Source organism: Erpetoichthys calabaricus, chromosome 7 (genome assembly GCF_900747795.2).
Source record: "Erpetoichthys calabaricus chromosome 7, fErpCal1.3, whole genome shotgun sequence".
NCBI lineage: Eukaryota > Metazoa > Chordata > Cladistia > Polypteriformes > Polypteridae > Erpetoichthys > Erpetoichthys calabaricus.
In genome coordinates this window covers 138,136,282-138,150,440 of record NC_041400.2, presented here as the reverse complement: position 1 = coordinate 138,150,440, position 14,159 = coordinate 138,136,282, and the positions used below count along the sequence as shown (strand labels likewise).

The 14,159-nt window shown below is 35.8% G+C and overlaps 1 protein-coding gene across 1 annotated transcript in view; it reads right to left on the bottom strand.

Annotated features, from left to right (window-relative positions):
- zswim6 (zinc finger, SWIM-type containing 6) overlaps positions 1-14,159 on the bottom strand; it is a 228,064-nt gene that overhangs the window by 54,076 nt on the left and 159,829 nt on the right. The window contains exons 5-7 of the mRNA XM_028805456.2: positions 2,004-2,183; positions 1,130-1,306; positions 577-723 (exon numbers count right to left, since the gene is read on the bottom strand). Coding sequence (XP_028661289.2) covers positions 577-723; positions 1,130-1,306; positions 2,004-2,183 — 504 coding nt within the window. The remainder of the gene's footprint in view (positions 1-576; positions 724-1,129; positions 1,307-2,003; positions 2,184-14,159) is intronic.

Sequence of the window (14,159 nt, the reverse complement as noted above, 5' to 3'; positions counted from 1 at the left end):
GCTTTCCTTTCCTTTGGAAATTGCAGCAGCGTATGTTTTTTGTTTTATACACTGCATGCTCTTTATATCTGACTATAATTCATTAGATTGTATTTTTTTTTTTCCCAAAAGTTTTTTTTTTGTTTGCTATAAAGAAAATAATTTCATTTTAAACACTACCACTAAATTACTTAGCATTACTGCAACTGATATTTCAAAAGATATATATATTTTTTTATCTGTAGCTGCTAGGACTTATAAACTACATAAGAACACAAAATATAAATATGTAAAGTCAAGTTATGAAAACAGGAAGTATATGTTCTTAGTTTTTTTTTGGTTCATGAGAAGGGAAGGAAAAAAAAAAGATCAGTCTGGTCTGCTGGTCCAGAGAGTATGCTGGCTAAAGTCTGAGTAGCTTCATTAAGTTAGCTGAAGTGAAAATAGATTGATGTTTCAAACATTACTGTGCCCAATAAATAATTACCACTTTTGTAGCAAAGTTAGGAATAAAAACAGAACTTTCAGAAAATAAGGCCTCATACAGTATGTCTGATTATGAATACCGATGTTTGGACTTGCTTCATTTTTGCCTACCTTTTTTATGTCTACGGAACATCTCTAGTTGCTTTTGCTGCTGCCGCCGGAGAGTATTAACAATAGCAATTGCTAGCCTCAGTGCTTCTCTTGGATAACCGTGAGATCTCAGTGCATCCACCCTTGCACAAGCTGTAGGGACATGTTCTATAAAAAAAAAATAATGTGAATTTTATAAACCATAAAAGTAATTACACATAGCAGAGATAAATTAAATGTAAGTATCAAAAATATATTGAGACACAAGTGCAATATATGTGCCAGTTCCTCATATAAAAAATAGTCTGTCATCAATGACTAAAAATTATTATCTATAAAACCCTGACAAAAGACAAATAGGACAACAGAAGTCAAGAAATGAATCATCTAATAAGTGGGAATTGTTTTTTTCTTTCCACTGCTCTTACACATTACAACCATCACTGCCTCTAATTAACAAATATCATCATCAAACATCATCATCTTTGCACTTACTGAAATGTAATTCAAGAATAAAAAACAGACTGAAAAATGAAAGAAGTAATCAAAATATATACTTATTTGGGCCACTTACCATGCCATAGGGGCCAACCACGAGAGTCAAAGAGTGAATTTTCAGTGTTGTCATGGTAACAGTAGTTGGTGTAGAGGTCACTGCTGATAATGTGCTGTAAGTGGCTGTCCTGCCAATGGAGATCGCACGCTTCAATGGCTCGTGTGAAAACAGTCCGGTGAGGCCTGCTTCCTGAATCTGGCCATGCAGAGAGCAAACATGTGCAGTGTCAGAAGTGTTATTATTTTAGATTCCTGCCACATGGGTATATTTTCCTTCCAATTTCATATTAAATCTGTTTTTTTGTCTTTATTATGCAGTATTGTACAGTGAGATGAACATATTTGAGCATCAAGGATTTAAAAATAGTATTTAGAATATATTGATACACTGAGTGTACATTTTCTAAGCACTATCAAATCAATGACATCATTTTCTGTTATTAGAAGAATGTCCAGACACCAAACGGAAAATATAACAGAATATATAATTACCTGTAAAAGAATTGCTTGGGCTATAAGTGATTAATAGCTTGAAAACTCAATTTGATTTCATTGACAACACACAACAATTTTACAAATTAGCAGTGACAGAATACCACAACCCCCCCCCCCCCCCCCCCCCAAATATCTTAGTAACTGCCTATTAGTATATTCTGTATAACATTATCAGATAGAACAGAACACCAATTGTATTTTCATGAAGAATGGTCTTGATTTTTTGATGCCACAGTTTACTGGAGAAATTAATGCTTAACAGTATTTGCCAATGCTTTTTCATGCCAGGACTAGAGATAGGCTTGAATACAAATAATGCTTCTTTGAGAGATTTTGGTCAGCAGCAAAAGCTGTACAAATTAAAGACTGATGACATATGCCTGTCATGACCAGCTCACCTTGGTTGGCATTCGCACCCTGAGGCAAGGCATTGGTTAAATTGGGCAGATCGTTTCCATGGTTTCCATCTTCCAAGGGGCAAACATCTACACTGTTCCACTTTCTCAGCTGTTTCAGCCAGCCTGCCTTCTGTTCTGGCTTGCAGTGAGGATTTAAGACTATGCACATCCAGAGAGCACCTAGTTAGAATAAATAAAAAATAAATACATAAATATACCATATTTAGGTTGTAAACAAAGATGCCAATACTAAGCTGTAAAGGCCAGATATATTTTTGAATTTGGTACACTGTGTTAATCCCAAGGGGAAAAATGGTTTATATTCTCAGTTCAAAGATGAGTATTAAAATTAAAAAACAGTTGATGTCTGAAGCTTGGCTAGTCCCCCCTTTATCCTTCCTAACTAAGAAGCAGCGAAATTTAATTGTTTGTTTCATATAAAGAAGGACATTCAAGTATGTTTCCTTTTATTAGGGACTATCAGGAGTACCTTGTGCAGTCGGGTGGAGTAAAGTACACGTGGGGTCACTAAATAAATTCCCCTGGGGGATACATCTGGCCCCAAACCAAAATTTCAATAAGTAAACCCACCATTGTGAGCAACTTTGCATACCTGTTCCAAAAATTCTTCCTAGGGGCACTACTCTAACAAAACACATGTCTAGTCACTAAATAAAGTTCTCAGAAAGAAAACATTTCAAAAATGAAACGCAGCCTAACATAGCCTATGGCCTAAACGTAGCCTATGGCCTTCCTTTATGAAGAATCTGTGCAAAATTTGGATGGATTTAGTAATGTGAATTTCATACTAGAAAAATATACATTCAGCTTTATATATTAGAAATTATGGATGCAAGAGTGGCAAGCGGGGGATGAAGATTGGTGTCATAATTTGTAAAGTGCATTTGTTTATAAATATTTGGGCAATTCTTGGCCTGTTTCATTAAATTTCTAACCTCAATAATGTTAACATAACGTCTGCAGAGTGTAAACTTAACATAACACATTTCTGCAAATTTTAATACACTAGTGATATTTTTTTCTGTTTGAAAGAGAGAAAAGGCAAACTACAATAGTGACCCAAGCAAGAATCAAAAGTATAAACTGTTTTCTTTGGAATTAATCATTTAAAATAAAACATATGTTAATGAAGACAGAAGAAATTATTTAAAGTATCCACTTCTCTATTGCCTTGTCATGATAATGAAAAAGAAACTACTTTGGAGGAGTAAAAAACTATTTTTCAGCCATTAGATAAAGTAAATAAAGCTGTGATGATAAAAAATATATGCTTACCTCACAATTATACTTTAAATATACCACAAGGTTAGAAATACAACAAAATATAAAATTTAAGCACAGGGATTAAGCTCCAGGATTTTCATTAAGGTTTATTCCCTATTTTGTAGCAACTGTACCAACTGTATTATGTAAAGGAAATTATTTTTATGTAGTTTTTCTATATCTTTACATAAAATGTAAAACCAGTTTTGTACATATGTATGCACAGATATAAAGTAAATGTGTATATGTAAAGTACATATACACATACATATTTATATACAGACACACAGTATGTACACATTTGAACTTTGTATTGCTATCACAAAACAAAGGGTTTCTCTTAGCCTCATATAAAAGACAGCATAGGTTGGACCATGGGATAAGTTGTGTACTTTTAAGTTTATATCTTTCCTAGTAACTTTTCACAGTCTATTGAATGATTTACTACAAGTTAGCTGTCCTTTTATCTTGTTTATAGTGAGAAGTCAAGCAAAATGACACATTTTATTGGCTAACTAAAAAGATTACAATAAACAAGCTTTTGAGGCAACTCAGGACCCTTCTTCAGGCAAGATGTAAACACACGCACACAGAAATAACTGTTTGCAGAGTGACTTTGGAACATTTATTTAAAAGAATTCCATAACAAAGAGCTTCTGTAAAATAACCATTCAGGTCACCATTTAAGCAACTTTTTCTTGTCATGTTTTATGTCACCATCACGTGTGATGTAGTTATCAATCCTTGATGGGCATATATAATACTCCTGGCTCTTTAGCACAAAGAAAATGCTTTGATCATGGGAAAGACACTATATAAATAAAATGTTTTATCATTATTATTAAGGAAACTGGAGTACCTGAAAATAGCAAGGAGAGAAGACACAAACTACAGCGACTGGGCTGTAATTGAGCTCAGGTCCCTGGAGTTTTGAGGGAGCAGTGCTAACCACCTTACCACCATGTGGTCATTAAATGATCCGAATTTTTAGAAAACTGAAAGTAGGCAGCAGTAATTTTACCAAGGCAGAGTTTAAGGAAAATGATTTTTTTTAATACATTAAACAAAGAACACATATAAAAGCATAATTTGCACTTTCACAAATTGCAGCAAAAGAATGAGATTTACCCTGATGCAGCTGCCTAACAGTTGCATTCAGTGCAAAAAGCCACTCGGACATAATTTTCACATTCCACATTTCCTATTAGCAGTAATATTATTAAAATGAAAGGCGTGAGAACTACAGGTCTTTTTACAAAGCTTTCCAGGGTTTCTTTTTTTCAGAACAAGAATTCAGAAAGTGTTACGCTGCACCACATCTAAAGTGCAATTCATTTTTCTTTTAAAATTTTTTTCTTTCTTTGTGCTAAAAATGAAGTAAAATAGCAGTTTTACCTTCTTGCAAATATGTTCATTGTTCCCTTTAATCAGGATAATTATCTGACAATTCAAAACATTAATAAGTACCATGAGCAATTTACTTCATTCTACATTAGAATTAAATTAATTCAATTATCATATTAATGTAAAAAATGTTAAAATCCAGTTACAAAAGAGCTTACAGTTTTCAAATCAGAACTGTTACTATTCCGCACATTTAAAAAAATGTAACTTCCCTATGTATAAACAGAGATTACCAGAGCTTTTGGACAACCGTACTGTTGAAGAAAAAAAAAAATAGGTCCCATAAACCTATTACATGCTATCCATGTGAATAAATGTATTGGGTTTATGTATATTTTACCAGGGAGGTTCCATATTATTTCTTTCACCTTTCATCACAATGCTACTTATAAAGAATCAGATACTTTGTGTCTCATGCCGAATTAATGGAAATGCTGCACTTGTAGGTACTGTAGTGTACAAAGGCATAATTCCTACCTAACTGCAGAAATGTATTCTACAAAAATCTGAATAAATGTCCATTACAATCATTCTTAAAACAAAAGGTTTTTGATACAAGAAAATATTGTTTGAAATAACAAAAATTAGGAGTGTTGCAATTACATGTGTGTTATTCTGAAAATCTGTTCTTACAATCTAATCTAAGTGTCTTTCAGGTGTCACATGCCTTACAGTTGTTAGTGACAGTAAACACAAATGACTGCTGGTATAAATGAGTAATCTTTATAGATTAACAAGGCCTGCGTTGAACCAAGCAAAGGGAATTTCACTATTAAAAGTTGTCACTGTTTTGTACTCAGAAATGCGTTTTCTGCTCATCCTCATAGCATTTTGGTTCTGTGATGCTGCATTTGGTATTTCATACCTAAAAAATGAAGCTGTGCTTGAGAAGGGATTTGTGCTAGTTTGGCACTTTTCTGTATCAATTAATTCTAAATTGCATAATGGTTGTCAATGTTCTTCACTTCATTTTTTTAATTCTTACTTTACACAGTGCTTTGACATTGTGGTTAATTTAACATTCTGAACATCCATAATTTGAACCAGTATCTTTCATCACAGGGAAGTCTAAGCATCAAAGGGTTGAGAAAGGAACCAACTAAGAATGGAAGGCCAGTGCATTCATTGCAGGTCACAATTGGCCTTTCAGTCACACCTGGCCCAAGTAGAGTTCCCACTTAATCTAACACACAGTACTGTGAAAAAATTTCCCAAAATTTTCCTCAGTTATTGTACATTTTGACATATGTCTATAAACATAATTAATATTGAATAAAAGATATTTGAATTAAGAAGCAATTTGAATATTTTACTGAATGAAAAATGTTACCCAGCACAGCACTGGTACAGTGTGAAAAAGTAACAGACACCTTCAGCTGCAGTGAATGCAACAAAATGCCTTGTACAATTCAGCTATTAGTGTTTCACATTGTTGTGGGGGAATTTCAGGCAGATCTGTTTTTTACTTTAGTGACAGTGGTAGAATTTCAAGCATGAACTGCTCATTTCACTAAGCCAGTCCTGAACTTTAATGTTGCTTTTTTTGATTCATTCTGATGTAGACTTATTTTTGCATTTTACTACATGCCGGACAGATGACCTGAGATTCTCTGTAAGAAGTTTGAGGATTTATGATTCATTTAATTATGCCAGATCATACAGCCTATTGGTATAATGTTCTTACTAATGGAATGCTGTATTTTACGGCAGATAAAATGAGACCCATGTCATCCGAGAAATGCAATGTTTGTGTGATCTGCCCCAAGAACATTCTGTCAAAGGGACAGGGTAATTATCCATATGCTTCCTGGCAAATAAGACACAAGCAGTAATGTTCTTGTTGTTAACACATTGTCATCTTGCTACTCTCCAATGAAGACAACTTTTGCCCAGTGTGTTTCTGATTGTAAAGTCAGAAACGCTGAGTTTTGCTAAGGCATAAAAAGCCAACAGTGCTTTAGAATTTTTTAGAACCCTTTTGAAACTTTATGGATGATTTTTACACTGTGCTGTTTGCAGGCTGGACACCCCTGGAAAGTGTTTTCCATTTGGAGAATAAGGCTCACTATAGTTGAGTGGAGTCCATGAGCCTTAGACATGGGTTTGCAGCACTTTCACAACTGACCAAAAGCAAAAGTTTTTTTTTTTCCCCCAAGAATTTCCTTTGGTTGTGGTACTGGTGTGCTTGTTGAATTTTATTGTTGCCAGCTTAACCTTGAAGGTAAGGGTCAAAATAAATCAGGTTTATATTGAGACAGGCTGGCTCAAATTAAGCCTGGCTTTGTTCAATCAGTTGACTCGAATTACGCACTTATTTGGGTTCATGTAACTAGGGGGTAATTACTTTTTCACACTGTGATAGCTGTGTCCTTTAATATTAGTCCTGGATGCATTCAATATGAAAAATTCAAAATTCAAAAAAGCATAAAATCATGAAAGGTTCCAATACTTTGTCTTTGAGATAGTACAGCAAACTAGAACTCCTGAAGAATATCCACAAAACATTAAGGAGAGTACCGGTATTTGAACTGCATAAAGACAGTGTGGGCCTATGACCCATAACACATGTCAGGTAGCGCTGTTAACAGCTATACAATGTCCATCCCTTGTTGAGCAGCGAGTAACATTATTAATTAATTAGTGCTACTAATTTAAACCAAAAAAGCTAAAGATAAAAATCAACAGTGAAGAAATTGCATGCATTTAATGATTTATTTTCCTCTGATCCAAAATTGACCAATGTGTTGAATCAGGCGCTGAGGTCAAATGATGCAACTAAATGCAGAATTGTCCCTGCCGTTATGTTCCCCATCACTACGTATAGCCGTGAAAGCTGCACTTTGAAAATGGCAGACAGACAAGATGGATGTGTTTGAAATATGGTGCTGGAGAAAGCTGTGCAGACCGTGGACGGCTAAATTTAAGAACAGAGGAGATCAAAGTCACGTCAAAACAGACGTCAATCTGTGAGGAAAGATCACCGTACTAAGACTGATTTATTTTGAATGTGTGAGGCATGTCGATGGTTTAAAGAAAGAAATTCTGCTTGGAAAAGTCAGTGAAACAAGGAGACTAGGACGACAAAGAACATACTGGATGGATACCATCAAAAATGACATAATCACTGCGGTGGGCAGGGCCCTGCCCAGGGTTTGTTTCCTGCCTTGTGCCCTGTGTTGGCTGGGATTGACTCCATCAGACCCCTGTGACCCTGTAGTTAGGATATAGCGGGTTGGATGATGGATGGATGACATAATCATGAGTTTACAGCATTTAAGGGATTCCGTCCAAGATAGAAAGGCATAGGGGAAGCTGGTCCAGATAGTCACCAAAAGTCAGAAATGACTGAATGCATAAAGCTATCAATTTAAAGAATGGTTACAGCAAGCTGAACTGAAATAAAAGTGTTGTACCATAATGGCGTAAATAAGATTTGCAATTAAGTGTCAAAATATTTTATTGAATTGCACCACACTTTAGGATACTGATGCATGTGTCAACCAAAATTAAACTAGGCTCTTTTGTTACTGTTTAGTAGACAGACCCAAAATGTGATATTCTGACAAGCTAAAGCTAGAGGGCTCAATTAATTATAAAGGTTTAAAGATATGAAACACTAAAAACAGAAATTACATTCGCAGGTGAACTTAGGATGACTGCTTCTTGTAGACAACGTCATGAGGATGGTAATACAAAAAGAGGACTAAAATGATAAGCATTTCCACTATTCCACTATTTACTTCAGTGCAGCACAGAAAAAGTAATGGAAAACCAAAGCACTGAATGATTATTATAGCAACCAATAAAAGCATGTTTGGTTTTTTTTCTTTTTTTTGTTGTGTCCCACATTGCACTTGTTAGGATCCATGTGCTATGAGTAGTGTTTTGCTGTGAAGGGCGAGTCACTATTTTTAGTATTTGGGAAATTCTGAATTCATGAAAACTCTGTCGTGTGAAGCCACCAGCCACTTCTTGCTTTACAGGAGCAATGTGTTTCCCTTTCCTCTGGAGAGCTTCTTTGAGAACTATGCTTACAATAAACTCTTTGTATCTGGCTGGCCCTTATAATGAGGGCTTAAGTGTTGGCAGCAATGGTAGATTTTCTCACAGGTGCACAACTTATTATTTTAAAATAGAAGAATAGGTGCTCAGTTAAACATGTCAACATTCTGATGAATAAATAACGTAATATGAAGGCTTAAAAATAATAATAAGAGCAATTCAATCTAATGAGGTAGACGGCTGAAAGTTGTGGACGAGCAATTCCTCACTCCAAGCTGACCCTGTTAATTTTCCTAAGCTGTCTAAGACCTTTTCTTGTGGCGTAGAAATGAATATAACACATGATGACACAGTCAGCAATCAATCAAAATTCTTTTTTCCTAAATTAACCAGCTAGGAAAGCGACTAGAAGGCTAGCTTTCATTTATAATGATGATTTGAATGCAACATGGTGCACAGGCAGTGTTTATCAATTTGTTCTGTGGTCACACAGTGAGGACCTGCTGTCTCCTTCCTTTCAAAAGCAGCTTCTTAGCCAGTACTGCACACTACCTTCAAATCTATCTTTTAAACCCATATTCTGTAATTTTCAGAAAAGCAAAATACTCTGTCAGCTGTTTGTTTTTATGAAATTTCGTTCTTTCACGTTCACTTTAGCATTATGTTCACAGAAGCCAGGCAGATTTAAACATGGAGGCGTTTTCTTCATCAAGGCTGTCCAAGTCCACGACAATAGAATGTTTTATTAGTGCTTTAATTCATTCTATTTGCTGAATTAAACTTTGATGTATTAGACTTGACATGTGCTTCATGCCGATTGCATTGTGTATGATAGTTTAATCACTCCCTATGCATTTCACATTGCCTGTCTGATTAGTGCAATAGATTACCTGCAGTAACAGGGGAAGAAAAATAAATAAATAAATAGATAAAAGTTGACTGCTTTTATCTAACTATCCAAATGCAGACAGTTAATATTTGTCTTGGGTACATATATAAGGGAATTGCAATAAATAACCACATTTATTTATAAATTATGCTAGGACAGCCCAAATGCAATTAAGTAAATGCACAACAAAAGGCTTTTCCCCATTTTCTAAATACAGTCTAGACTAACTCAATGGCTCTACCATTTTGATAAGCTATGTGTAATCCATGTGAATCCTGCAATGTATAGACGGGTGCTTCCACTTTGCATAACCAGTTCCAGAAAAAGCTCTAATACACATTATTAAAAAATGTCTAATTCTGACCATAAAGAATAGGTGCCAGAGCCAAACTTATCTTTTTTACAGACTAGTGTTTATACAACAAGAGGATTACTCGCTTCATGCATAATTAGGTCAGTAGAGAGAAGCCCTGTCCTATTTTTTTTTTTTGTGCGCAGATTAAAATCAAGCAGCAGATTTACCAGGTCTGACAAAATGCATTAAAACGAAAACTTTATTGCATTTGTTTGTACATAAGCAGAGATTTTATTATTTCGAAATGGATCCAATTTTCCTGTCATTGTTGCTGCTGCCCCTGCCGCTGCTGACTCAGCACTTGCCATCTCTGTATTATTCAATGTGTGGCCCACGGTGGCACTACATTTAAGATGCATGTGGCTTCTGCAGTCTCCCAAACGAAACTAGATGTTTGCCTCCAGCTAATCTTTTTCTGTATGAAAAGGAAAGGAAAAATCTATATCTTTATTGTCTCTCTCTTTCTCTTTTATTGAAGCATCAACAAAAATATGACATAAATTGTGAAAACGTGCAAACAAATGCTTGTTAGCAAATGTGCACTATTTGAACAAAGAAGCAATTTAGTTCTAGTGGGAGGTGCCAATATCTTGGGAGAGATGATAAATCTGTTACAGTAATCTCTGTGTGTTGACAAGCTGTTGGGGCTCCGTCACTCCGCTGTGCAGGAGACACTCATCTTAGATTCTTCTACCTGACTGCTTTCATCAGATTAAACATTGGGGATTTCATTTAACAGTTTCAGCTTTATTAAGCTGTCATGAGAACAGCCCAGCTTTGATAACAGTAGCTGCTCCAATTATGGCTTGGTTTATGGTTGACAAGTCTGAGGATTCATTCCCTATACAGTGCATGAAACAAAAGGCTGCTTTGCAGTGTATTCATTTTTTATTTATTTGTTTCATAAAGAGGGTTACACATCTTTCAATGGTATTCCCATGAAATATGTCACATTTTAGGATTTCACTAAATGGCTATTTCATTCTTCCAGTCTTTAATATTTCTGTTTAAATTGCATAATGAAGTAAGAACTACTAAATATATTCTGTGTTTACCAGTCTGATTTACTTGCAATTACCTTTGTGCTAATTTCATTAAATAATGAGAAAATCTATCCTGCCATTTTCTGAACACCAATTTCTCAGTGAAGGCTGTGGAAGACCGAGGTCTAACCAAAGAGTAGCTTTTTTAAGTAATGTACATTGATCCAAGAAATAGTGTTAAATAAATACTTTAATAAAGGAATAAATAACATCTTCTTTATCAGAGAGAAGCTGCAAATGACACACTTAAAAATAGTTTTATCTTGCAACTTTCACTTTAGCTATTATGCCTTACAAGCACCAGCAAACTTTCTTTTAAAGAGGTACATTAAAATAGTAATTTTCTCTAAATTTGGTTAACATAGTGCTCCTTGTGAAAGGCACTGTATAAATAAGAAGTGAATTTCAGAAAGGAAATTGTTTAATGTTATAATGTAGTGGTTCTCAACCTTTAGGGTCTCGCAATCCATTTTTTTTCCTCAAGTTTATTCATAAACCATAAGTTGGGGTTTAGCTTTGGATGGCCTGATGAGACAAGTGTGCATGTCAAGAGTGGCTTGGGGGTCTTCCGTGATGAGCGCAGAAACTAATGGAGATAAATATTATGCTCCCAAATTACAACTAACTTGTGCACCCAAATACAACAACCTGTAACAACTCAGTGGTTGAGAAACACTGTTATAATGTCCCAAACTAAATCAAACCAAAACCAGCCAGTAGTTATTAAACAACTTTCTGTGTGACAAGCAGTGGAAAAACATAACTGACCTGATTAGACAGGAAATTTCTAAGTTTACAGACTTTCCACTGAAAGAACAAATGAATATGTGCTTTATATACTGTCAAAATTGGACAGTATCAGGGATGAAAAGTTGTGCAGGACAATGAATAAAAATATTGTCAAAGTCTTGTACATAAATGTAAATGCTAAGCTCAAGTGCTAGAAGGGGAAGTGAATAAAGCTAACATCCTGAACCAATTTTTCAATAGATTTTCCCTCCCACGGTCACCATCTTGCAATGACCAGTCCTCCCACTCCATCCCTACCACATCAACCACTCCTACCACTTCAAATGGAATGGCCAGTGACGACTCTAACTCTGACCATCAGTGTGGGCAAGTGAGAAGACAACTGCAGAAGCTTCAGATGGAGTCAGTCCTCAAGTTCTTAAGGCCTGAGCTGACCAGCTTTGTGGTGTCCTCTATCACTTGTTTAGTATGTCCCTAGAGATCCAGAAATTGCCGCTGCTGTGGAAAACATGCTGCATTGTTCCTGTTCCAAAGAAATGAGGTGATTTGTCTTTTTGTGCAGTTTGTCTTTCTGAAAAAGACTGGAGTGGAGGATGCACTTATCCATTTGCTCTAGAAGGCTTATTCTCACCTGGACAAAGCTGGCAGCACTGTGAGAATTAGGTTTTTTGGTTTCTCCATTGCTTCCAATATCATCCAGTCCTCCCTATTAATGGGTAAGCTAAGGGATATGCAGGTAGATGAGCTTGTGGGGTCAGGGGTGATGGACTAGCAAACTGCAGTTTGTAAGACTCAAGGACTGTGTTTCTAATATGGATGTCAGCAACACAGAAGCGCCACAGGGAACAGTCCTGTCTCCTTTTATCTTTACTCTGTACACCTCTGACTATAAATACAATACCAGGTCATGTCACTTTCAGAAATTCTCAGATGATTCTGCATTTATGGGGTGTATTGATAAAGGGATGAGACAAAGTATAGGAGTCAGGTTGAAAACTTTGTTTGCATCTTAACATCAGTAAAATCAAGGAACTGGTTATTGACTTTCATCACACCAAAGAGCCTCTATTTTCAGTCACCATTCAAGGAGTGGATGTAGAGGTGGTGCACTCCTACAAGTATTTGGGGGTCTACATCAATGACAGGTTGGACTGGTCATATAACACTGAGGAACTATATAAGAGAAGGCACTTTTTCCTTAGGAGACTGTGTTTCTTTAATTTGAAGTGTGACATCCTTCACATCTTGTTCAACTCTGTGATGGCCAGTGTGATTTTATGCACTGTGGTGTGCTGGGCATGTAACATCACTTCAGGAGAGGCCCAACCAATCAACAAGTTAATTAAAAGGGCAGACTCAGTTATTGGTTGCACTCTGAACCCCCTGGAGGTAGTAGTGGAGGATAGAATTAAAACAAAACTGATTATCATTATGAACAGTGCTGCACATCCTCTCTCAGACACACTGACACTGAAGACTTTCAGCCAACAAATTATTCAGCAGACATGTGTCAAGAAACGCTACTGGGGCTCGTTTATACCAACAGCAATGCGTCCGCGTAATGCATCACTGGGACTGTAAAAACCAAGTTTTTTTTTTCCTTTACCTTTTTTAGTCAATCTGGTGTGCTCTAAATGATCTAAATATGTGTGTGCATATTTGTTTATTTATTTATTGAACTTCTGTAAAAAGCCAAACCTCCCCCTTGGGACTAATAAAGTTCAATCTATCTCTATGTACAGTATGCTATTATAAGAGAGTGTTAAAATGCATGTGTATGCTTTATGACAAAGTACCATAACTTATAAGGAGTATGAGAGCAGAGAAAATAAAATTGAAACTAAAATTCTCAAACATACATACACATACAAATACGTTTTTAGGCATGCATAAACCCATTCAAGAACAACTGTGCGTATAATATGCCTGGAAGAAATACTGTGAAACTCTATTAAAATGACAAATTCATATTACAGCTTGACTGCACTGGGCTCAGTTTCTCACAGCTCACTAATGCGTGCAAAGAAAATGCATCACCGCTTGCAGGCAAAATTGCTGAACATACTACTATGTTGAAACTCTTCATTTAGCAGACATATTAATATCTCCTTATCATTTTAAGGGCAACGAGTAAAGTCTAAAATAGAACTTTAAAGACTAATCACCGAGTGTCTGCTTTGACCAGACACATAATGAAAGAGAGTTGTGGTTCACCAGTCAGAGGTACAACTGTTCAGGTGCACAACTTGTATTTAATTCTTTTGACATACAGAATGCTAAAGCAAATCATTTAATAAGTAGCTAATACATGATGGAGTAATACTTCAAGCATTTGTAATATTAGAAAGCATTTTAAAATATAAGAACATAAATGCAAGTACCCGAAATGGACATGTCTGTACAGAGGACAGCTACTACCACAAGCAAAA